At 44.5% G+C, this 26,783-nt stretch overlaps 1 protein-coding gene across 1 annotated transcript in view; it reads right to left on the bottom strand.

Annotated features, from left to right (window-relative positions):
* Positions 1-26,783, bottom strand: part of GAD2 (glutamate decarboxylase 2) — a 90,433-nt gene that overhangs the window by 57,084 nt on the left and 6,566 nt on the right. The window contains exons 5-8 of the mRNA XM_054436468.2: positions 25,732-25,822; positions 25,060-25,172; positions 19,946-20,061; positions 3,763-3,842 (exon numbers count right to left, since the gene is read on the bottom strand). Of these exons, the coding sequence (XP_054292443.1) occupies positions 3,763-3,842; positions 19,946-20,061; positions 25,060-25,172; positions 25,732-25,822 (400 nt within the window). The remainder of the gene's footprint in view (positions 1-3,762; positions 3,843-19,945; positions 20,062-25,059; positions 25,173-25,731; positions 25,823-26,783) is intronic.

Below are 26,783 nucleotides of genomic sequence, written 5' to 3'. Positions count from 1 at the left end.
GATGTCCTCAGGCAGGCCCCTTGTTCCCATGATGACCCGCCTAGTGGGCCTGGTGGACTCATCCAAGACCACTTCTGTGGTCACACCTGATTTTCACAGGAGTAGGAGCAGTGATACCGATGCTTTGAAGAGGAGAGTCAAGAGCCCCTACTGCTCTGCCAGTCACCTCTCAGCCCCCTGGGTTTCACTGGAGAACGCCAGCTACCGAGGTTAGCGAGGAAGACTGCCTAGGCCAGTGGGCCACAGCCCTGTAGGTGATTCTTCCCTCAACTCCAGGCTCCTCACCCATAACAGATCAACTACAGATTAAGAAAGTTTTAAAGTCATCTAACATTTATTCTTCACATTTTTAAAAGCCAGTTTTCTCTTCAAATCTCAGTTCTTAAGTACCTGCTAGTGAGGAACACTGGTAGCCTTAAAAACATGAGGCAGCTCCCAGCACTTTGAGAGGCTGAGGCGGGCGGATCACCTGAGGTCAGGAGTTCGAGACCAGCCTGACCAATATGATGAAACCCTGTCTCTACTAAAAACACAAAAACTAGCCAGGCGTGTTGCCTGTGCCTGTAGTCCCAGCTACTCGGGAGGCTGAAGCACAAGAATCGCTTGAACCCGGGAGGCAGTGGTTGCAGTGAGCCGAGATAGCACCACTGCACTCCAGCCTGGGCGACAGAGCAAGACTCCATCCCCCCGCCCTCCAAAAAAAAAAGAGGCAATTTCTTTTCCAAAATGTGTTTGCCTCACTCCTGTCCTTTTATCCTTAATGCCTGTCTGATTGCTAGGGCCTCCCACTGGCCTTCCTGGAGATCCTCTTGCCTATCTTGCCTCCTGAAGGGTGGTTTCACTCATGTTCTTTAATGAAAATTCTTTCCAGTTACCTCGTTTCCAGACCTAACCAGCTTAAATTCTAACTTTAGCTCTCCTTGCCCCAAAAGAAAAAATAACACCATTTTTTTTTTCTCATTGCAAAGCTATGTTCTCTGCCAGCAATCAAACAAAAGCAGGCAATATAAAAAGGTGTAAACAAGAAAGTGGTAAGCTTCTTTAACCTCATCACCTAGAGCTGAGTGGGGCAGGGAGCCCTTTTAGTGGTCTTCAGGCAATACTTCTAAGTGTGAAAATAAAGGGAAATGAGTTCCTTCAAGGGAAATTCCAGGCACTAGTGAGACCTGAGAAGTAAACGATCAGCTTCTGAGGAAGTTAGGACCATAGGATATTTGATTCCCTATAGAAATTAAAGGTAACATCTTAACATACATCCTTGGGCTGTTTTTCACAAACCAGGACTCCAGGACTCCCACCAAATGGATTGGCTGGTACGTAAACCTCAGGTGAGGGGAAACTGAGGTCTGAACTCTGACCGCCTTTCTTTGCTCTAAATTTCTTCCTGAAGGGCCTGGAGGGAGGCGCACCCCTGGGCCAGAGCTAGCATTCTTTTCTGCTGACCTCAAAATTTTAAGCAAAGCTGCTCTTCCTTAACCCACTGCAAATCAGAAAACCTCTGAATTCGCCTATGTCCCGTAAGTCCCACTTCAAGATATCCCACCCTTTCGGGCCAAACTGATGTGTAACCACCATGTATTGATTTGCAATTTGCCTGTAACTTCTGCTTTCCTGAAATTATCCCTGCCTTTAAAAACCCCTACCTGCAAGCCATCAAAGAGGTTGAGTCTTAAGCATGAGCTGCTCAATTCACCTTGCTTGGTGCCCTGCAAATAAATGTCCTCCTTTCTCCTGCTGCAAACCTCTGTGTGGATGTTTGGCCTCACTGCTGCTGGTGAGTGAACCTCAGTTTGGTTCGCTAACAGAGGTAAACATGGCTTATTTTTAGAGCTTTCTTTCTTTCTTTTTTTCTTTTCCTTTTTTTGAGATGGAGTCTTGCTTTGTCGCCTAGGCTGGAGTGCAGTGGCATGATCTCGGCTCACTGCAACCTCTGCCTACTGGGTTCAAGCGATTCTCCTGTGTCAGCCTCCTGAGTAGCTGGGACCACAGTCGCACATCACCACCTCCGGCTAATTTTTGTATTTTTAGTAGAGACAGGGTTTCACCATGTTGGCCAGGCTGGTCTTGAACTCCTGACCTCAGGTTATCCACCCGCCTCGGCCTCCCAAAGTGCTGGGATTACAGACGTGAGCCACCGCCCCCAGCCGGATTTTTAGAGCTTTCTGAATTCCACGTGAGCCACCGTATTTGCCATGGCTGCCCCTCCCCCATGCCTCTGCTAAGGCTTGGCTTCTGGACCCCATGAGGTGCTCATTCCTCCTCCTGTGGCTTTGTCAGAGGCATGTGAACATGAGTAACTCCATCTTGAATAGGAGCTGGGGAAAATGAGGCTGAGAACTATCGGGTTGCATTCCCAGACGGTTAAGGCATTCTAAGTCACAAGATGAGATAGGAGGTCAGCACAAGATACAGGTCATAAAGACCTTGCCAAAACCCACCAAAACCAAGATGGCCACGAGAGTGACTTCTGGTCATCCTCCTCACTGCTACACTCTCACCAGCACCATGACAGTTTACAAATGTCATGGCAATGTCAGGAAGTTACTCTATATGGTCTAAAAGGGGGAGGCATGAATAATCCACCCCTTGTTAAGCATATAATCAAGAAATAACCATAAACATGGGCAACCAGCAGCCTCCGGGCTGCTTTGTCTATGGAGTAGCCATTCTTTTATTCCTTTACTTTCCTAATAAACTTGGTTTCGTTTCACTCTGTGGACTCACCCTGAATTCCTTCTTGCGCGAGATCTAAGAATCCTCTCTTGGGATGTGGATCAGGACCCCTTTCGTTTAACAGCTTTGCTGCTGGTATTCAATCTTCTGTACCTGCCCTTGCCCTTCCCTCCACTTGTCCGACTCACTCCTAATTTTAAAAATCCAGCTCAATTCCTGCCTGTTGCATGAAGCTTTCTAGGTCTTCTCAAAGTTCAAATGTGTACTTCGTGCCATGCAGTTCAACCCTGTAACTATCTCCTTCTGACGACACTGCCTCTTCCCACCTAGCTCACATCCTGGCAGGGAACCGGGATCACGTATTGTGCTTTTCTAGAGCCTAGTGACATGGTGGGCAATCAGTACACATCTGACTAATAAATACAAATAAATAAATAAATGGCCAATTGAGTGGCTTCCTTTAAATTTAATGAAAATTCTTAATGAAATTTTAGAAACTGAATCTAATTTTTAGTAGGTTTCAGGCCTATAGGCCAGTGATACTTTACGTGAACATTCTAAAATCTCCCCCACAAAGCACTGCATTGAATCCCAGAGTCCCTGTGAAGTTCAGGTGTCAATTAAGACAGGGATTTTCCCTGAGTCCTCTGGTTCCAGTTGTTGGGTTGCTGGTGCTTTATTTACTTCCTGCTCCCTATACTGTGTCCCCTCCTATAATCACCCCATCAAGCTTACACAATCTATGGTGCCCAAAGTGATGACACCTCCATAAATCAGTGCTCAAAGTGCCTGCTGTTGCTAACGTGCCCAGGTGATGAAAGTCTTTCTGCACTTTCTTGGTGTAGAATATTTTGATTGATTTAACAAAGGTTTTGATTCAGGCAAGGGCTGTGGAAGGCTCCATGGCATCAAGGAACCACACTGAGCAATAGAAGCAGGAGCCCATGTTAAAAAGAAACAAAGGCTGCAGAGACTGGGAGGGAGGTGGACTTGCTGCCCCATGGTCCTCTCCTATTTTCAGACCAAAAGGCACTACTTGTGTGGAATTTGCAAATTGCTAACCAACAAGAGTTGCCGATGCGTGCTCACCTCTCATCACATTTAATCAGAATCACGCTGTCTGTTCCAATCCCTAAGGCTGCAGCTCCCTTCTTGAGAGAAAAATGACTCTGTAAAAAAATATATATATATTTGCAATTAGTTCCATATAAAGACAAGATCCATTCCACTGGCTGTTTGTTTTCTGTTTTCCTTTTTTCCTTTCATTTCTAGTCTGTTCCTCCAAAGCCTGGGCTGCTGAGAGAAGATGGCATCCTTCACTTGTGCTTTTTTAAAAATTGTGGTGAAACAGCTGGGCGTGGTGGCTCATGCCTGTAATCCCAGCACTTTGGGAGGCCGAAGCAGGCAGATCACAAGGTCAGGAGTTTGAGACCAGCCTGGCCAACATAGTGAAACCCACTCTCTATTGAAAATACAAAAAAAAAAAAATAGCCAGGTGTGGTGGCGGGCGCCTGTAATTCCAGCTACTCGGGAGGCTCAGGCAGGAGAATTGCTTGAACTCGGGAGGCGGAGGTTGCAGTGAGCCAAGATTGCGCCATTGCACTCCAACCTGGGAGACAAGAGTGAAACTCCGTCTCAAAAAAAAAAAAAAAAAAAAAAATTGTGGTGAAACAATATAACTTAAACGCCATCTTAACCGTTTTTGTTTATTTTTTATTTTTATTTTAAGTTCCACAGTACATGCGGGATGTGCAGGTTTGTTACATAGGTAAACGTGTGCCATGGTGGTTTGCTGTACCTATCAACCCATCACCTAGGTATTAAGCCCAGCATGCATTAGCTATTTTTCCTAATGCTCTCCCTCCCCCCACACCCCCAACCCCAGCCCCGACAGGCACCACTGTGCGTTATTAACTTTTTTTTTTTTTTTGAGACAGAGTTTTGCTCTTGTCACCCAGGCTGGCGTGCAATGGTGCAATCTCAGCTCACTGCAACCCCTGCCTCCCGGGTTCCAGTGATTCTCCTGCCTCAGCCTCCCAAGTAGCTGGGATTACAGGTGCCCACCACCATGCCTAGCTAGTTTTTGGTATTTTTAGTAGAGACAGGGTTTCACCATGTCAGCCAGGCTGGTCTCAAACTCCTGACCTCAGGTGATCCACCTGCCTCGACCTCCCAAAGTGCTAGGATTACAGGCATGAGCCACTGCGCCCAGCCTTATTAACCATTTTTAGTGTACATTTCAGTGGCTTCAAGTATATTCACAGTGTTGTGCAAACCATCACCTCCATCCATCTTCAGAACTCTTTTCATCTTGCAAAACTAAAATTCCATGCCCATTAAACAACTCCTCATTCTCCCCACCCCCAACCCCTGAAAACCACCATTCCATTTTCTGTCTCAGAATTTAACTACTCTAAGTACCTCACATAAGTGGAACATACAGTATTTGGCTTTTTGTGACTGGTTTATTTAACTTAGTATAATGTCCTCAAGGTTCATCCATGTTGTAGCCTGTGTGAGAATTTCCTTCCTTTTTAAGGCTGAATGACATTCTATTATATGTACATACCACATTTTGTTTAGCTATTCATCCATTTATACAAACAGGTTGCTTCTACCTTTTGGCTATTGTGAATAATGCTACTGTGACATATGGGGGTACAACTGCCTCTTCAAGACTCTGCTTTCAATTGCTTTGAGTAGATACCTAGAAGTGGAATTACTAGATCATACAGCACTTCTATTTTTAACTTTTGGAAGAACATCCATACAGTGTTCCATCATGGTGGTACCACTTTACATTCCCACTCTCAGTGGACGAGGTTTCCAATTTCTCCACATCCTCACCAACAGTCATAATTTTCTGTTTTCAATAATAGTCATCCCAATGAATGAGAGATAGCAACTCATTATGCTTCGGATTTGCATTTCCCTAACGATCAGTGATGTTGAACATCTTGTGCTTAGCATCATGTGCTTAGTGGCCATTTGTGCATCTTCTCTGGAGAAATGTCTATTCAAGTTCTTTGCCCATTTTGAATAGAGTCATTTATTTAGTTTTTGTTCTTGTTGGGATTTTTGAGGGATGCTGGAAAGATGCTGGAAATTGTAAATGGATCCAATAACCCAACACACAGTAACTCAAAGCCAATTTTACATACAAGGCTTAAGAATACATCAACCACCTCCAGCAGCTATGTATTGTATGGCTCCCAGGCTTATATGTTACCAAGAAGTTACACTCAGTTTCTCCCAGGTTCAGTGAAACTGAGTACACTCAGGTAAGAGGACAAGTGACCCTAAATCTAGCACTCTTTATTCCAGTTGCTGAAGGGGCTATTTGTTGCACAGGCAACTGCCAAGCCTGAGTCAGGCTTTAAAAAAGAGGCATCAATTACTGGCTGGGGCAGAATGACTTGTCTGCGTGTACAGAACAGGCCACACTGCCAAGCCACCGCCGAAGTCTTTGTGCCTTTGGTTATTGATTCCGGATAGGATTGTGTGTCTCAATGGTTGTAATCACTGTGCCATTTGGAGAGCTGAGAAAGGCTAACCTAAGCCCAGCTGTACTGCATCTGCCCATCAGCCTCTTACTATTAACTACACATCATTAAGCTGTCCAAAAGAAGAGCTGCTTCCTCAATTTACATCTCCAAAGGGCTGCTGACTGGAATTTTAAGTTAGGGATCCTAAGAGGGTCCTCTCTCTTCAAATGCCCACTTTTGTACTCCTCTGAATTCTCAAACACACAGCACAGGAACTCTTAACACATATATTTTTAGAGGGTATGTCTAATCACCAAGAAGAAATCACATTTATAATAGCAGCAAATAATGATGACCAGTCAAGGAGACCTGGAGCTGTGGAGTTTGACAAGCCCAGTGCAGCTAGAAGCAATGAGAAAGGGCATTTTACAACCTCAGAATGACAAAGTGGACAGTCATTACCATGATATCTGGGAACTAGAGGAGAAAGCTTAATTAGGTCAAGGTTTGTAAAGATGTATGACCTCCCCCACCAAAAAAAAGGGGGAGGGTTCTTTTTTGTGCATTTAGCAGAGCCCTGAGCGACCCCGAAGAGAAGGAGCTCAGAGGCAAGCTAAGTCTCTTACAGCCAGGAGGGAAGGGAACAGCCAGCTGCCCCGACTAAGTAAGTGCAAGCCACTCAAATTACGCCCCTCTGTGAATGAGCTCTTAAGCACTAAACTGTAAAAAGGCGAACTGGGGATAAGTAAGAGATCTGGTGCACCTGGTCAATGGGAGGACGTATTTTTGTCTAGTCTTTAATGAGAAAGAATAGGGGTTCTTAAATGAGGAGCAATTACCCAGGATAATTGATCACGGTACCAAATGCTGTAGATTTAAAGAAAAACACATGCCCAAATAGAAAGCTTAAAGACAGGGAACAAAGGTGAGATGAGGCATGAAAAAGAAAATTAGGTAGCAAACATCGAGTCTGTTTATATTTTGAGGAAAGGGAGCAGAGAAATAGCTTAACATTATTCACAAATAGAAAGGAATCCATGGAGAGGAAGAAAACTTGAGAGGAAAAAGCATCTATCTAATGAGGGAGAAACAGTGAAGATAGCTTAAATGGCATGTCTCTGGGCCGGCGAGACCACATGTGGACAGTCATCTTTATTCCTTAGCACCACTTTGAATGGAACTACTTGTTGATGAACCAGAGGAAAACAGTGTCTGAAGAACAACCACCTGGATGCCGAGAAGACTGGAAAGCAGGTGTTTAGAGAGAACCTAGAGGGTTCTCTGGAAACAAATATAAAAATTGAACCAGTGGCAGGGCACGGTGGCTCACGCCTGTAATCCCAGCACTTTGGGAGGCCAAGGCAGGCAGATCACGAGGTCAGGAGATTGAGACCATCCTGGCGAACACGGTGAAACCCCATCTCTACTAAAAATACAAAAAAAATAGCCAGGCGTGGTGGCGGGTGCCTGTAGTCCCAGCTACTCCGGAGGCTGAGGCAGGAGAATGGCATGAACCCGGGAGGCGGAGCTTGGCTTGCAGTGAGTCAAGATTGCGCCACTGCACTCCAGCCTGGGCAACAGTGAGATTCTGTCTCAAAAAAAAAAAAAAAATGAACCAGTGATTCAACAGTATCTGCAAGGCCAACAAGAATTGAGGGGAGATGTTTTACCATCTGAGTTGGGCAACTACATCTGTCAGCAGCACATACTAGCAGACCACCCAGAGGAGTGAGGACACAAACTTCACCTCAGAAGATAACAACCTATTATCATCAAAGGGCCAAAAGGCCCTCTTCCCCTCAACGCAAGGAAGCTATTTATAGAGTTTTCCAAAATACCTCAATAGACTTCAATTTTTTGTACTTCCACCTAAAAATACATGTGTGTGCACACTTATGCACATGCATACACGTACACACAGAGGAAACTTGGAGAAAAAGGTAACGTGTTGGGGAAAGTTTTGTTAGAAAAATCAGATCCGTTTTTGAAATAAAAGACTCAGTTCTAAAAAAAAATGAGCAGAGGGCATTAGGGATATGTGACGTGGGTGGCCTTCAGGTGAAGGGCTGTGCCAAGCCGGGGATCGGGGGATAGGCTGCTCTGGAGCCCATCAAGCTGGAGAGGGCAGCGTCCCATTCCACCTGGCCCTAGACTGGAGGGTGTGGCATGAGCTCCTTCACGCTTCAATGGCTTCAGAAGACAAAATTCTGAACAAAAATTGGAAGCCACAAAAATTCAAATTTGTCCCAAAATAATCAAGACTCTTGTAATAATCAGTTGTTCATCAATAAAATGGCTGGGGAATGAGCTAATGAGAATACTCTCATCCCCTCCCTGGATTTGGGAAAAATTACAGTAAAGCCTTGATAATAAAATTTAGTGCTTATTTAGGATTAAATCATATTTATATTTAAGGACAATAGATATTAAAGCCCATATAATTTTTATTTTCTACTAAATGAAAAAGTCAAGATTGATGGAAGAATAATTTCTCTCCCTCTCTCTCATTGTTTTTTTCTTTTTTGAGATGGAGTCTCACTCTGTCGCCCAGGCTGGAGTGCAGTGATGTGATCTTAGCTCACTGCAAGCTCCGCCTCCCAGGTTCACGCCATTCTCCTACCTCAGCCTCTGGAGTAGCTGGGACTAGAGGCGCCCGCTACCACACCTGGCTAATTTTTTGTCTTCGTATTTTTAGCAGGGATGGGGTTTCACCGTGTTAGCCAGAATGGTCTCAATCTCCCGACCTCGTGATCTGCCCACCCCACCTCGGCCTCCCAAAGTGCTGGGATTACAGGCGTGAGCCACCGTACCCATCCACTTTTTTTTTTTGAGACGGAGTCTGGCTCTGTTGCCCAGGCTGGAGTGCAGTGGCTCAATCTTAGCTCACTGCAGCCTCCGCCTCCTGGGTTTAAGTGATTCTCCTGGCTCAGCCTCCTGAGTAGCTGGGATTACAGGCACCTACCACCATGCCTGGCTAATTTTCATATTTTTCGTACAGATGGGGTTTTGCTGTGTTGGCCAGGCTGGTCTTGAACTCCTGACCTCAAGTGATTCGCCCACCTCAGCCTCCCAAGGAAGAGTAATTTCTCTATTAAAAAAAATATGTAGGTAAACCAGACACAGGTTACATGATTCAGCTTATTCTTAAAACATGCACAAATAAATAAAGGATTTTATAACTATAAAATATTTGTAATTAAAAAAATAAGCAAGCTTTCTAGGTTTGAGTGGGATGCGAATATCCAGCTAAGAGTGAGTGAGAAGGAACATATCAGGCTGGAGAGGGCAGTGCCTATCCCTCCTAGCCCTAGACTGGAGGGTGCAGCATGAGCTCCTTCACTCTTTAATGGGGACAGTAAATCTAATCCCTTTAGAGATGGTGGGAGAATAAGGTGAGTGGTAGAAAGCTCTGAGACAAACTAGTTTAGAATCTTGGCATGCCGGTTTCTCTTCCTCTATTAGAATAAGGACAAGACATCTGGAAAGCTGTATCAATTATTTCAAGCCATTGCTGATTTCATCCAAATATTTAACTGAGACTGAGATTCGACTGCCTAACAGATCACAGGATTTCAGGGACAAGCCTCTGCTGGGCTTGGAGGACACAGATTAAGACAGTCCTCAGTGACTGGCTATCTCCCCTACCTCATCTTCTGTCTTTGTTCCCCTCGCTCTGTCTACCTGGTGCGTTGGCCTTCCTGGTCTTCTGTGAGCTTGCTAAACTTGTTCTCACTTCTGAGTCTTTGCACTTGCAGTTCATTTTCCTGCAAAATATTCCTTCAAATACTTACATGGTTCCCTCCCTCATTCAATGTAGGTCTCTGCTCACATATCACCTCCACACAGACATTTTTATGACCATCCTGTAAAGTAGCTGACTACCACCTAATCTCATCACCACATGACACTATTTCTAATATTAGTTCACTGTGTGTCCACTACGAGAACACAGCAGGCTGCATGAGGGCGAAGACTTTGTCATAGCGTGTAGTTGACAAAATATTTGTTGAATTTGTTGACCACATACTCAGATAACAAGTCCAGGGAAATGTCACTATTTATTGCCATAACTATCTGGCCACAAATCCCAATGTTGAAGTGTGGCTCTGGTGGACTCCGTGGACCCCAATGCCTCGAATCTAAAGCCTATTCTAAAAGCAAGACCAGGGGTCTTCTTGGCACCTGCCCCAGAAGGTCTAAGGTGGGGTCCTGCCCAAGCTGGAGGCAGCTGTGTGTCCTCCTAACCAGGTCAGCTGCTAGAGGGAAGAAAGAAGCAACACAGAGACCTCAAATAACGAGAAAGGACACACTGGCTGGGAAATCTTAGCTCTTAACTCTTCTGACATCCTATCAAGCATTCTACCTTCCAGCTCTGAGATCCATCAATTGATTAATTGTGCTCAGGCTTGATTCTTTTGTTCCAACACCCTTTGTGGGTGGAATCAGTGGGTGTGTGGGGAATGGGAATCATTATATATTATCCCCAACAAGTAGATCTTGAAGCCCAGCCTATCAATGAGCTGGAATCTGCCTATTTGACTCTTCCTCATGCTTCCTGACCGCCCCCCCACCATCCCCCAGGCCAATCCCTCAGCAGTTGCAGTTCTGACCGTATCCTCCTCCTTCATACCCTTCTGACACCTCCATTTGCTTGCTCCTATACAGTACACCCTAAGATTTGAGGGAAATGATAGCCACAGCTTCCTTAGAAAGACTGGTCGCCTCCGTCCTTACTTCTGCTCGCCAACTGGCCCGAAAGAACATTCTCTTGCTAAAGCATCGGATTTACAAAGAAGCTTGTGCTCTGGGAGACCACCTCACTGGTTTCTAATTGTGATGATCTGGAGGGGAGGGGACCACCCAGACACATTTTTAGAGACTCTGTGTGATTCGCAGGTGATGTGGATCTGTACACAGGCACGTCTGTGAAGCTGCTATCTTATTAGTCACACTCAGTTCTGACTAGTAGATCAAGGTGGCCCCATTGTGAGCTTGTACCCTAAATAAGTGTCAAATGAAAGGAATGATGTGTACCAGGTTCAGTTTAACATGAAAAGAGATCCAAGAATGATCTTCAGTGACAAATGTGAACATCAGTACTGAGTATGTCTTCAGTCATTTTGATCACTCTGTGGACAACAATTATTTCTATGATTTGTGGATCATGAAGAGTGAATGAAAGTGTGTAATTGAAAGAGGTGATGTGAGGCACAATGATGAGGGTTTGACACCTGCTTCTATTTAGGCAAATTACTTTCTCATGCTGAGCCATGATTTGCTCAAGTGCAATGACGACATCCTCTCTTGGCAGAATTGATGTGAGAAGTGTAGCTGTGGCATGCGAGGTGCCTTACATATCATTTTTTGGGCTATCCCCAAAAAGGGTAGCCCTTCCTATCCTCCCATCCTCCTACCTAATGTGATACTGTCCTCAGGTCTCCCTCCTTACCTTGAGTGGCATTTTGCAATCTTCAAACAAAATTCATATCAATCCCTTTCTTTTCTTTTGTGTGTGTGTGTGTGTGTGTGTGTGTGTGTGTGTGTGTGTGAGGTGGAGTCTCACCCTGTCACCCTGAAGTGCAGTGGTACAATCTCAGCTCACTGCAATCTTTGCTTCCCAGGTTCAAGCGATTCTCCTGCCTCAGCCTCCCAAGTAGATGGGATTACAGGCGCCACCATTACGCCCTGCAAATTTTTGTATTTTTAGTAGAGGTGGGGGGTCTCACCATTTTGGCCAGGCTGGTCTCGAACTCCTGACCTCAGGTGATCCACCTGCTTCGGCCTCCCAAAGTGCCTGGATTACAGGCATGAACCACCAAGCCCGGCTAATTCACTTTACTTCTTAAAATAAATATATGTATGTAGGGAAATCTCAAAATTATACAAGTAGCAGTCTAGGATCTAGACTCTCCCAAGGCTGTGGATCCTTGAGTGTTGCTCTGGCACTTTGGGAGGAAGGACACATCCCTCTTAAGGAAGTCACTGGCCCCAACTCTGCTCTCCCTGCTCCCTCTGTCTCACCTCCTGGCTGGGCTCAGCTCCTTCTAACAACAGTGTCATCTGTGAGGGGCTCACCGAGAGCCATGTGCAGTGCACTGCCCTTCCCATGTATCATCTTGCTTCATCCTCTCCACAACTACAGAAGCTGGGTATCATCATCCCCATTTTACAGATGAGGAGGAGACGAAGGGTCATGCCTTGGGAGGTGGCAGAGCAAGGCCTGTCACCATTTCATCAATTCCAAAGCTCACAGGCTTTATCACTAACCTGGAGAACAATAAGTCTGTTCAGCCACTTTTGACCTGGCACTGGGAACAAGGGAGCATCCATCACCTGGCGTGGATGGGATCTCAGGAGCCCCTTCCCATCCCTTTCTTCCCCAGAACAAAGGACACTCGCTGAGAGCAGGCACTGGGTGTGTTCTGCCCACTGCTCTCTCCCTCGTGCCAGAAGCAGTGCCTGGCACCTGCAGCACTAAAGGAAGGAAGGAATAAAGGAAGCATCTCTCTGCACAGTGGTTGTGTCTCAGCACCTCACGCCTTTGCCTCTCTGAGTGCGATGGGAATATCCCCAGGAGAGGCAATGGGGAGGTCTTACCTATCGCTTACATCTCAGCATGGCTTTTGGGTTCTTTCCTGAGAGGAGGTTTGGATGGACTGGGTAGAGGAGAAAATAACATGGGAGTGATGAGGGCCCTGAGGTGAGAAGGAGGTAGGAATGCAGCACCGGAGCAGGGGTGCTGAAGGTAAATAGATTTAGCCCACAATTTCACTCACTGTCAGTTCTGACTAAGGGGGAGCAATACATTTTGTGGAAGTCATCTGTTTCCAAATTGCCCAAACAGCCCTGTTTCCAAACAGGTCACTGTTTAAAAGAATTTTTTAAAGGAGATCTATTTTTGAAACTAAAAACCTCCCCAATAATGATATGTGAAAGTCATCTTTCTGGCCGGGTGCAGTGGCTCACGCCTGTAATTCCAGCACTTTGAGAGGCCAAGGCAGGCGGGTCACCTGAGGTCAGAAGTTCGAGCCCAGCCTGGCCAACATGGTGAAACCCCGTCTCTACCGTCTCTACTAAAAATACAAAACTTAGCCGGGTGTGGTGGTGGGCGCCTGTAATCCCAGCTACTCAGGAGACTGAGGCAGGACCATTGCTTGATCCCAGGAGGCGGAAGTTGCAGTGAGCTGAGATTGCGTCATTGTACTCCAGCCTGGATGACAAGAGTGAGACTCCATCTCAAAAAAAAAAAAAAAAAGAAAAAAGAAAAGAAAGTCATCTTTCTGAAGATGTGGTGGCTCAAGCCTGTAGGCCCAGCTACTCAGGAGGCGAGGCAGGAGGATTGTTTGAGCCCAGGAGTTTGAAGCTTCAGTGAGCCATGATTGTGCCACTGTACTCCAGCGTGGGTAACAGGGTGAAATCCTGTCTCTAAAATAAAATAATAAACTAAAATAGAGCAATTTTGAGAATTACCTCCCCACAGAAGTGGGTCGAAGTCACAAGGGGCCTCAGCAGAACATTGGCAACTGGTTCCGGGGGATGTGGGTGTGGGCCAGGCTTGGCATGTGAAGAGTTGAGTGAATTAGTTATGGTGATTTGCCTAAAGATCCACTGTCTGTTATGATTATGAAGAATATGTTTCCTAGATGAGGTTATGCTGTTTCGTGGAAGCTATTTCTGGAAGAGCTTGTGCCACACAAGAAATAAGAGGAATTTGGAATTGAGCTCATGGTTTAGGCTTTCAAAGGATTCAGAGCTGGAGATGTGAATTATTGAGCTGGGATCTTAGCTTCCCTCTAAACCTACTTTCAAGAGAGAACCTAAAACTCATCAAGTTAATTTTTGCCAAGGCTTTGTATGACTGAAGATTTGGGGAACGGGATGAGATTCCAGCAAAGGATGTGTTGAACCAAAGGATCTTTAAGATCACTTTCATTTCTGAGATTTTGTGATTCTATATTTTAGAGAAAAGTAATCTTGGAACTCTTAAACGCTTGCCACAGAAAGACTAGTTGTTTAATTTAGTCTTATTCAAGTTTTACAAGAAAACAGTTGATTCAAACAACCAGAAAAATTTAATAGGTTGCCCTCCTCATCAGATAAGTAAAGCTCTAGTCTGTGTTGGTGGCCAGAAAAGAAGTGGGTAGCTTTGGTGGGGTGCAACAGAGACAGAGAGAAGGGTCATTTGAAAACAAAATGACTCTTCCCTTCATGAATATGTGAACGTTTCTGGTTGGATGCAGAAGGCCACAGAGTCTCCCAATGTCATTCCCATCCCTATGGCTCTAAACACGCCAAGTTACAAACTCAGTGCTCAGATTGGAAGAAGGGATAGTAATGTGACCTGGTTCAGTAGATCAGGAAATTAGCACGAGAATAACCAACGTGGGGCCAGGCGCGGTGGCTCACGCCTGTAATCCCAGAACTTTGGAAGGCCAAGGCAGGTGGATTACCTGAGGTCAGGAGTTCGAGACCAGCCTGGCCAACATAGTGAAACCCTGTCTCTACTAAAAATACAAAAAATTAGCCAGGTGTGGTGGCATGCACCTGTATTCCCAGCTACTCAGGAGGCTGAGGCAGAAGAATTGCTTGAACCAGGGAGGCAGAGATTGCAGTGAGCTGAGATGGCGCCACTGCACTCTAGCCTGGGTAACAGAGAGAGACTCCATCTCAAAAAAATAAATAAATAAATAAAATAACCAACATGGGGAAAATGGGATTTAAGGAAGGATGCTACAAGTGAATTTAGAGCAGCTAGCCAGAGAGAGGCATTCAGGACATCCAACCCAGTAGTTGAAAGAGCAGTGTTGGGCTGGCCACTATGCTAATCTCTTCAGTGATGGTATCTAATTGAACCCTCCCAACAGTCTTATGAGAGGAGCATTAATATGACTTTCCTTTCCCAGATCAGAAAACTGAGGCATAGCAAGATTAAGTAACTTGTCCAGTGTCACACAGCTAGTACATGATAAAACCAAATATTTCAACCTGTGTTTGTCTGATTCCAGAGCCTATCCTTAGATGACACATCAAAGGAATGAATTTTCAATTCAATAAAATACACTGAATGCAAAAAAAGTTTATAAAGAGCAGTGTTGGTATTATTGAGAAATTATTGAGGCTTTGAATCTGGCTCTGCCATTGCACTGGCTGTGACACCATGGGCAAAGTATCCCCCACCTCTGGGGCTTGGTGTCTTCATCTGTAAAACAAGGTGGGATTTTTTTTTTTTTTTTTTGTCTTTTTTTTTTGACGGAGTCTCACTCACTCTGTTGCCCAGACTGGAGTGCAGTGGTGCGATCTTGGCTTACTGCAACCTCTGCCTCCCGGGTTCCAGTGATTCTCCTGCCTCAGCCTCCCGAGTAGCTGGGATTACAGGCGCCAACCAACATACCTGGCTAATTTTTGTATTTTCAGTAGAGACGGGGTCTCACCATGTTGGCCAGGCTGGTCTCAAACTCCTGACCTCAAGTAATCCTCCTGCCTCGGCCTCCCAAAGTGCTGGGATTACAGGCGTGAGCCACTGCACCCGGCTGAGGTTGTTGTTTTTTAAAGTTGGTTGATATTTATGCAGAGCTCTCTGTGTCCCAGGCACTGAGGCACAAGTTCTATAAGGCTCTCATTTGATTTTTTAGGAGTCTTGGGCCTTGGAAACCTCTCAAAATGTGTGAAGAGAGAACACCCGAAGCAGCGTCTGTCTTCACCGACGGCCTCCCTCTCCTCACTGAGTCAACACAGCAGCCCCTCCACTATCCTTTCTCCCTGCCAGCCAAGCAATTGAGGAAAGAAGCCTCCATGCCAAGATTGATGCTGTCTAGCTGGAGAAAAGGCATTTGAGAAATGACTTGGTAATTTTCTTTTTTCTGCCTCTGGAGATCTATTTCTGGAGCTGGTGGAGACAGTGTGATTGTAAAATCTGAAAAGACCAAGAAAATATGTGGCCTGGCCTGAAGCCAGAAGGAAGCTACATTAAATGATGAATAGAAAATAATGTCTGAGGTCTACAGCCCAGAAGGAACTAGCGATGGGGATCGTGTTACCTCTTAACCTGCAGCTTCAAAGGCAGGACTCACTTTTAAGAGCTCACCTGTCCAGGATGGTTAGGGTCAAGTGTTCAAGAAGATGCAGGACGGCTTTAAATGAGCTCCGAAAATCCCCTCCAGCCCAACCCTATGAGATGATGAGAATATTTTTTGGTAGAAAGAGAGAGTCACAAATTAGCATCAATTTCACATTAAGAAAACAGCTCCTGGTGGAAACTTGATCAGGGAAGGTATAAGATGTTAAGTCAATTGATGAGCTGCTGTATACAAAGCTCTGTTGCTGAATCTTTTAATCTGGTTTCTACAGTGGTAGTCGGTGCATGGAGCTCACTGGTCTTGGACCCAGTAAACCCAGTTTGATCTTGGCTCTACCTACCTAGCTAATTTCAGCCTCCTCACTTGTAAAATGCTGATAACAATCTCTGTTCTACTTGTCCCATAAGGTCACTGTGAGACTCAAAGTTCCATATCTTGAAAGTGTTTTGGAAACTGTCAAATAGTAGTCAGATATAAAGTGTATATATTAGAAAAACTATTTGTCAAAAATGATAAGGCAATGATAACCCAAATGATAGGCCAAAGTTAGAACCTATTGGTATTTTAGGAGAGCTTCATAATTCAAATGATCCTTCACAACTGTTTGCATAGATAGAGACACAAGAAGGAGAAGGGAGAGTCAAATGGTTGTTATATGGCCGAATTGTGTTTCTTTCTCAGAAATGAAGAAGTAGTCTGGGCGTGGTGGCTCACTCCTGTAATCCCCACACTTTGGGAGGTGAAGGCAGATGGATCACCTGAGGTCAGAAGTTTAAGACTAGCGTGGCCAACATGGTGAAACCCTGTCTCTACTAAAAATACAAAAATTAGCCAGGTGTGGCGGCACGTGCCTGTAGTCCCAGCTACTCTACTCCAGAGGCTGAGGCAGGAGGAATCTCTTGAACCCCAGAGACAGAGGTTGCAGTGAGCGGAGACTGCACCACGGCACTCCAGCCTGGGTGACAGGGCTAGACTCTGACTCAAAAAAAAAAAAAAAAAAAAAAAAGTAGACTGAGTTTACAGTATCAGGAAAAGAAGGTAGAGCAAAATTGTTATTTTTAGATCCTCAGACCACATGGCCTGATCAAGTCTCGGTCAATTTACATAAAGCATGAGGCTGAGAAGCTCATGCCCAAACCAGAGATGCCTGGCAGAGAGCACAGAGTGGCTTGCTGCTGGACCAAACTCATTTTACCTTGTGGACGCAGCTTGGAAGCCAAAAGAAAAAGATGCTCAATAAAAGATCATCTGGACTTTTTGAGGCTGAGAATGTAGTAACATGTAACTATTTAGGGGTCCAAACCCATTTCAGGAAAATAGTAATTGAGGAGAAAAATAGATCACGTTTTTCTATCCTTGGAGAAGCTGAGAAAAGAAAGTTATCTCCTGGTGGGGTACTAGGTAGGGTGGGCTGAATAACAGATACTCCCTGCCACAAAAATCACATCCTCATCGTCAACACTGTGAATGTGTTACTTTACATGGTAAAAGGGACTTTGCAGATGTGATTAGGTTAAGGTCGAGACGGGGGATTACCCTGGATTATCTGAGTAGATCCAAAAGAGAGAGGCAGGAGAGCCACAAGTGGAAAGAGATGTGGTGGTAGAAGTAGAGATGAGAGAGAGAAAGAGAGAGATCCAAAGATGCTATGCTGCTGGTTCTGAAGATGAACCAAAAAATGTAGGTGGCCTCTAGAAGCTGGAAACAGCAATGAAATGGATTCTTCCAGAGAGCCTCCAGGAAGAATGCAGCTCTGCTTTTCCCATTTTAGATTTCTGACCCCCAGAACTATAAGATAATACATTCATATTGTTGTAAGCCACAAAGTTTGTGATCATTTGTTCCAGCAGCAACAGAAAGGTAAAATACTAAGTAATTTTAGGCTGTGTGGTTTTTGCCCAATGTGACCCCTATACGTTGAAGAAGGACATTTCACAAAATAATAAAACCCCAAAAGATGACTGAAAACAGGATGCTTTGATAATTTGTTAACATGGAATTGCTAGTTTCCTTTAATTCCACAGCTACTGCTGTGGTAATGAACTGTATCCACTGATTTCCAATCTGTTTCCTTGTCATGGACACCTACAGACACACACAGAGACAGATACACACACATAGACACACATACTTCACTTAAAATAGGAAATAGAAAAATTTCATGGTGGATCTGGATCTGAGACTCACCACGGTTCCCTGCATCTCCTGAGTGACATTTCCTTCCAGGAGCCCTGAGTCTCCCTCTAGGCCCTTCCTCCCTCCCTGTCTCCTAGTTCCCTGGCTATCAGAGGGCTTCCTGATTGTGTCTGAGGCAGCTGTATTCCAGAGCCCAGGCTACTGTGAGGCACAGATCACGAAGGAACAGTCTTATGGGGTTTTTTTTGTGTTTTTTTTTTTTGAGAATGGAGTGTGGCTCTGTTGCCCAAGCTGGAGCACAGTGACGCGATCTCTTCCCACTGCAACCTCCGCCTCCTTGGTTCAAGTGATTCTCCTACCTCATCCTCCTGAGTAGCTGGGATTACAGGTGCCTACTACCTTGCCTGGCTAATTTTTTTGTATTTTTAGTAGAGATGAGGTTTCACCATGTTGGTCAGGCTGGTCTTGAACTCCTGACCTCAAATGATCTACCTGCCTCAGCCTCCCAAAGTGCTGGCTGGGATTACAGGCATGAGCCACCATGCCTGGTCCGGTGCTATTTCTTTATGGTAACAAAACCTCTGGTCAAATCAGCCAAAGATGAATGTTAAATGGTTCAGGCTGGGTATGATAGTGGCTCATGCCTGTAATCTCAGCATTTTGGGAGGCCAAGGTGGGAGGATCACTTGAGGCCAGGAATTTGAGACCAGCCTAGCCAACATTGCAAGACCGTGTCTCTATAAAAAATAGAAAAATTAGTCAGCCATGGTGATACATATCTGGAGTCCCAGCTATCCAGGAGGCTGATGTGGGAGGACTGCTTGAACCTAGGAAGTTGAGGCTGAGGCTGCAGTGAGCTGTGATTGCACCACTGCACTACAGTCTGGGTGACATAGCAAGACTGTCTCAAAAAAACAAACAAACAAACAAAAAGGCTCAAGGCACCATGAGGGCAGAATATCTATCAGATCAGTGGGCTGAGTTTTTAAACAGAAAAACTGTATCAAAGGCTCCTCTGGAGTTTTGCTTACATGGGCCTAGCATCAATGGTCCAAATGAGCTCACAGTCCCTCCGCCTTCCCTCCTCCTCCCCTTCCCTTAATATGCAACTTGATTGCACAGAAGCGAAGGGTAGGAACTAGAGCTAAAAATATTTTCCTTTTTTTTTAATTTATTTTTTTTTAGACAGGGTCTTGCTCTTTCATCCAGGCTGGAGTGCAGTGGTGCAATCACGGCTCACTGCAGTCTTGACCTCCCGAGCTCAAGTAATTCTGCTACCTCAGCATCCTGGGATCATAGGTTTGTGCTACCACATCCAGCTAATTTTTTTTAATTTTCTGTGAAGATGGGGTTTCACTATATTGCCCAGGCTGCACCTTTATCTTTGAGGGTTTTCCTGAATTTCAAAGAGTCAAGGCGGACACCCCATAGTACCACTCAGCTTTCTCCCCCATTCTCTCCCAAGGTGTCTTCCAGAAAGAGGGCCTCTGGGGAAAATGCATTTCCAGCCATCATTCCTTCAACTCCGGCTTTATGGAACATAACCTTAAACTTGGAAGGAACAGAAACACATACATGCTCAGACGTGAAGGCAATGAGCCTGGGAACAGCAGCCATTCCTTTCTCCTTGACTTCCGGGAACATCTTAAAGCGTGCGATCATCATGGCATACATGTTAGATATGGCGCCGCCTAAAGTGCACAGCAACACACAGTTACTTTATTTATTATCAACCTCATTTCACATGCAAGCAACATTCCTTATTTCCACTGACCTGAGTCCTCCTTTGACTCAGAAGAAAACCCTATTGACTATCTTTAAACTGAATCCTCAGACTCAAAGGCGCTACCCCAGAGGGCACATTGGGACAGGACAGGTGCCACCGCCACACCCCATCTCAGTCACTAAGGGGAACTACAGTGGATTCTACTCTTGCTGGAAGCCCTTTGAAGAGGTTTTTAATTCAAAAGCAAAAGGTTTGCCTCCATCCCAGCTTGTGAGCGTGGTTATTCTGCATTAGGTGTGTACAATTCTGGTTATATCTGGATGGAGAAACCTTTTTTTTTTTTTTTTTCATTTCAACTCATTCAGTGCCTTGCACTTGGATTAAGATAAATCAGCTGTTACTGGTGTAAGCTGTTAATCAACTTTTTTTTTTTTCTTGAGAAAAGGTCTCACTCTGTCGCCCAGGCTGGAGTGCAGTGGCAGGATCTCCGCTCACTGCCACCTCCATCCCCCGGGTTCAAGCGATTCTCCTGCCCCAGCCTCCCAAGAAGCTGGGACCACAGGCATGCGCCACCACGCCCGGCTAATTTTTTTGTGTATTTTTAGTAGAGACGGGGTTTCACCACGTTGGCCAGGCTGGTCTCAAACTCCTGACCTCAAATGATCCACCCGCCTCGGCCTCCCAAAGTGCTGGGATTACAGGTGTGAGCCACCACGTCTGGCCTAATCAACAATTTTTACTGAGCAGCAGTCCCCAACCTTTTTGGCAGCAGTGACGCGTTTCGTGGAAGACAATTTTTCCACATACAGAAGGTCGGGGGCTGGTGGGGGTGGGATGTAGAATGCTTTTGGGATGAAACTGTTCCACCTCACATCATTAGGCATTAATTGGATTCTGGTAAGGAGCATGCAACCTAGATCCCTCGAATGCACAGTTCACAATAGGGTTCACGCTCCTATGAGAATCTCATGCGGCTGCTGATGTGACAGAAGGCAGAGCTAAGGCTGGTAATGCTCGCTTGCCCCTTGCTCACCTCCTGCTCTGTGGCCCCGTTCCTAATAGACCGCAGACCTGTACTGATCCACCACCAGGGGGTTGGGGACCCCTGTTATATAGAAGAAACCTCCAAGTCCATCTCATCATACTCATCTGTTCATTCTCTCTAAACTAGTTCTTCCCTCTCAAAGACATTGAAATAGAATTGTATTAGCTAACAAAACTTATTTCATAAGTATAGAAAAACATACAACTAAGAGAATTTTCAGTCCATATTGTGTTACTTTTTCTGTGTCATCCAAAGGTTGTCAGGGATTCCATGCCATAAGATTTGTGTCTTATAAGTAGACTCTCACTTGACAAGCAAAGAAAACCCAGGGCTGTTGGGAAGTTTAGGATGTTTGCAATTCAGGAAAGACAGATTGTTATGAATGCAAATTAATATGCTGGGATGGAAGACATGAGGCCATGGGGCAGAGTGAAGGTACTGCCTCTACCTCTTGACCAAGGGGAACACCCCAAGCCCTGCCGTCACGTGAGTGTTGTGAGTTACTCTCCTTCCTGGTGGCTGAGGAGCAGGAGGGCTCCATGTCAAGCTGAATGGCCCAGGCAGGGGTATGACCTTTGCCTCTTGAGCCCTGGGCTCTGACTCAAGCAAGCCGCCTGGCACAGAGCACTCATCACCCAGATCCATGCCTCTGTCCTCAGTCAAAATCTGGGCGATTCCTTCCTTTCTGGACTCTAGAGACACAGGACAGGTAGAATCCAGGTCATGCCTGCTCTGAGCAGACACCCGGTCTGAAAGGCTGACTGTAGGATGCTGGAAGCAGGGTCTGCTTCGAAAGGAAATTCCATCCTAGCTCATATTTTTGGCACTTACTGACATTTTGGGCAACATAACCGGTGAGGGCTGACCTGGGCATTGTAAAGTGTTGAGCAGCATCCTTGGTTTCTACCCACCAGATGCCTATAGCACCCTCTCCCCCAGACAATCAAAAGTATCTATAGATATTGCCAAATGTCCCTCGTGGAGAGCAAAATGATCTTGTTTGAGAATTTAGTTGTTCTTAAAGAGGCTGGAGAAGGAAGAAGGGGAGAAGAGAAAGGGGAAGACGTACCCAAAGAAAGTGCTCTTCACATGCATTTCTTCTGAAGCTTCCAGCCCTTCCCTCCCACACCTCACTCTGCAACTCAGCTGTCCTCTGGCTAAAGGCTCAGCAGCCCTGAGTGAGAGAAAGAGGCTTCTGGGCCTCCAGACAGAGAAGACCGTTTTGTGTAACAGAGGCATGAGGACAAATGCGTGAGCCCTACCTGCTCTTATTACCTACGAATCCTCTAAGAAAGGATGTAAAAGCAAGTGCTACTTTGGGAGACTGAGGTGGGCAGATCACCTGAGGTCAGGAATTGAAGACCAGCCTGGCCAACATGGTGAAACCCCATCTCTACTAAACATACAAAAATTGGCTGGGCATGGTGGTGCATGCCTGTAATCCCAGCTACTCTAGAGGCTAAGGCATAAGAATTGCTTGAACCCAGGAGATGGAGGTTGCAGTGAGCTGAGATCGTGCCACTGCACTCCAGCCTGGGTGACAGAGTGAGACTCTGTCTCAAAATAATAAAAAATAAAATACATAAATAAAAGCAAGTGCTGAAACATTATGAAAACCCTGTTAGCTAGGAAAAGGTCGGTGACTAAGCCAAGCTTTCTTTCCTAGCCCCTCTTTAGTCTTTGTGCTTTGTGACCTGCTGAGCTGTAAGGAATGCTCTGTATTTCTCTGGTTCCCAGTGTAGGTGACATCACAAAAGCAGATTTCTTCTAGGAGTCCTAAAGTACTTTCCATGAAGCATGAAAGCTTTGGATATTATCGATGGAGGTATGACACAGTATGTTTTAAGTCACAGACCTAACTCTTCACATTGATTCCCAGGGAATGAGACTTTTAGGTCCCAGATGCATAAGATGTGTGGCTTTCTCTATCCCCACCCCTTAAATTGTAAGACCCTTTACTGCAGGAGCAAGGCTGGTTGCTCCCGGGAATAGCATCCATAGCCAGTAAGGATGCGATAAGCCATTTATCCTCTGTGATGTCTTGTAGAAAGTAGAGCAGAAACAGGTTGCAATGACCTTTTCTGCTGTCTCCTCCCAGCTTTGCAATGTCTGCACTGCACTGTAGTTTGACATCTATGGCTTGCATCTTGGGGTAAGAGCAAATGGGTCTTTAGGCTCCAAGGAAGCCTATAATTCCCATGCTCAAGCTGAAGTCTTCTCCACGTCAAAATCCCCCATCATCAATGAGGATGGAGGGTAAGCTCTAAGCCTAGCAGAACTGCCAAAGAGAATTGTCTCTCTGGGTGTATGTTTTCTGCGGCATGTAGGTTTTTCAGACCAGCCAGGTAAATCAGGCCTAGCTCTTAGTCAAATTAGTCAAATTTTCAGGGTCAACGGGTACAGCTGTCCTCTCCCTACTCCTGGGAACCATTAAAACTTATGCACGGGAATAAATTCAGCATAAAATAAATGCAAATAAAAGAAAAAAATAGAGCCAAGCATGTTCTTGCTTCATCTCAGGGACAGATCAATCCTATAACCAACCACACAAGGGTGGGAAGAAGAAAGGTAGAAATGAGGTGGATCTCTGTACCCCACCTCATTCCTTATGAAAAATGTTTTCAAAGCATCAGGCAATGATGACAAAGCTCCTTCAACAGGGATGGTTTTCCAAAGGAAAACTAAGTACTAAGTGCCATAAAAAATAAAGGCTAGCTTAAAATTCATCACAGCTGGTGTTCAATGACTTTTTAAAAGGCTAATTTTCCCTTCCATTTAACTAACACCTTTTCCTTCAGCACCTGAAAAATTGTGCTATATATTTAAACACATCAAATAAAATAGCTGACCAGAGCTTGCAGGCAAACATGCTTAACTTAAGCCCTGGCCTTGGGGTCACTCTTGCTTACTTATCATTTCTTCTTTCCGCTTTTTCTTTTCTCCCCTATCCCGCCTCATCATTTGCTTGTCTTTGTAGATTTACTGAAGAGAGATCACAACCACTTGGCCTTTGCTCTGTCTGACACAACGACAGGTGTTGCTCTGGCCTCTCTCTCAGGTGGGTCCTGTCTCAGTGGACTAATGACACCCGCTGCTGCCACTGATGAGCTGATGGTCTGCACAATGGGTTTCTTATCCATGGGTCAGTGACTCTCTTTCCATTGCCTTCCTAACTTCTATTTCTTTTCTGCATCAAACCAAGGTCACACACAGAACCGTAAACCAAGGGCACAGCTTTTTGTTTCAGGTTGATTCTCTTGGCTGGAAGAGGTCTAAATAATGGAGCTTAGAATGCAATGGCTGGTGATAAAAAGGCAGGCTGGAAAAGACTGAATGGCATGATAAAGAAGAGAAGGGATGAGAAAGTTCGTGAAGAAATCATCACCATTGCTCTAAGAAATTTTCCCCCAAGGCGTTCTCCGTCCTCCTTGAAATTAGTGTAAATCCACTTTGGTGCTTGTTATTTCAAAGACAGAGTGGTCCATATGCTCTACTGAGTAGATATACCTTGCTAGGCACCCTTGAACAGCAAATGCTTTATTAAATGAGGCCACCAATTTCCTTTCACTAATTCTAGGAAGAGCATCAGAGAGTCAATTTCCTGATTAGGAATCTTGATTCCTTTGTTCCACATTATCCATACATCCTGCTTGTAGGATCACAGTAGAAGCACTGGGTAAGTACCATCTCTGATTATGCTCGCTTTGCACACAAACAACTGATGTTCAAGCATGGGTTACTTAGCTTGGAGGCATGTTCAATGGTCATGTGCACTTAATCACATTCATTCTTTTGATCAACACACAGTCTATTTAACCTAAGCAGAGGCATAGGCTAGATATTTAATCTTCCCTAGGTTTACAACAAGGCATTACATATTAGAAGAGAAAACAGAAAGAAAGTTGAAATATCATGTACCGGGAGAAAATATCCCATCGCCAGAGCCCCCTGGCCAGCCAATGATTTCTCTCATTTTCTTTAGTGTGACATATTCCAAAAGCACAAATACTGGAGCAATTTCATAGGTGAACCTGAAATGTAGTAATGGCCACATTTTACCTCTGTAACTCAAATAAATAATTTACAATCATTACAATAGCTACAGAACTATTCCCTTTTTCAAAACATACATTTACAAGTGTTATGATTATAACATTAAGCAGAGAGAAAATTATTTCAAAAAGGCCTTCCAAAATGTTTGTTTATTTTTTCTATATCTCTACAGTCAAGAGCTCCAATTACTGACATAATGCACGAGGGGAATTTATTGTATTAAATAAATAAAAAATATTGCAGAGTAACATGATTTAAAATATAATATCTGGTCCCATTTGTCTGTGACATTACGTACAATAATAAATCAAACATGTCAGAAAAAAGTCTCTTTTGTGTTTTGAAAACTTTGTAGAGTTTGATTACATGGAAGATGTATCAGGACTACCTTCTGTTACATTACACTCGCACTTCAGAAGTTTGTATCACTATTTTAGTGGCTACTTAATAAAAACAGATTTTCACATAAGACGTAAAGACTATGGAATGTCACTAATAATTATCCTAAATTACATAAAAACACATTTGGCTACTTACATGTTAGTATTTGCTGTTGATGTCAGCCAGTCTGCTGCTAATCCAACCATATCCAATCCAGTGGAAAGTTGATTGAAGTATCTAGGATGCCCTGAATAAAATGGAATACCGGAATCAGGATTGCCTCCAATGAAAATAAATGCCTCTCAAACACATGATTTCTCTAGCTAAAGGACCTTGAAAAATCTGTCAGTAACAGGAAATCCATAAGTAGAAATCCAACATGTACACACGTGTGTATGCACAAGAACACACACACACATGCACATACACACACACCATAAAAGTGTTTCCTCTAACCACGAAGAATACTTTAGGTTTTGATATTTCTTAAAACATACCCCACAAATTTTCCTTTAATCGTACCCTATAAATATAACAAATATGGTTTGCAATCTGCTTTTCTATTTTCAATATTTTCGCAGGCTAAAATGCTACTGCAACCCACAGCCATTCAGACAGGTTACTTCTTTATACTCATGCTGCTAGAAGTCCTTTTTTGTTGTAGTCGTTCTGAGAATCAGTCATACCATGACATCCGCCAAGCATGCCAACATTCATAATAATATCAGTGACAAATGGCTGATGATTACAAAAGACAGGGCAAAAATGAGAAAATAGGACACTCTGCTGAGTGATTTGCCCTGGATTCAAAAGGTGATGATTGTCTAAAGATGGCATGGACAAAGCTGATTCTTGTCAATTCTTCTTTGTTAATTATAAACAACAGAGCTCCTCCATAGTTGTGATTTAAAATAAGGCCACATACCGTCAACATCACTTTTATCAACAAGATACATAAACATATATTCAATGGACTGATTAGTCCATCGCAAGCCTTATCTAATTAACTTCTAGATTCCTCTAAAACTCTCTAAATGGATTGACATCCACATTCTCCTGAGGCTATTATTTAAAATGTGATTATAAATATGTCATTAGCATTCAGTTTTCTCCTCTTGCTCCACAAAAGCCTGTCATTGATAGGTCTGTGATTTGCACAGCAGCAAAAATTTTAGAAGATGGGCCATTATGGAAATAGTATCTGATAA

The sequence above is a fragment of the Pongo pygmaeus genome, chromosome 8 (assembly GCF_028885625.2).
Source record: "Pongo pygmaeus isolate AG05252 chromosome 8, NHGRI_mPonPyg2-v2.0_pri, whole genome shotgun sequence".
NCBI lineage: Eukaryota > Metazoa > Chordata > Mammalia > Primates > Hominidae > Pongo > Pongo pygmaeus.
This window is presented reverse-complemented; position numbering and strand designations above follow the sequence as displayed.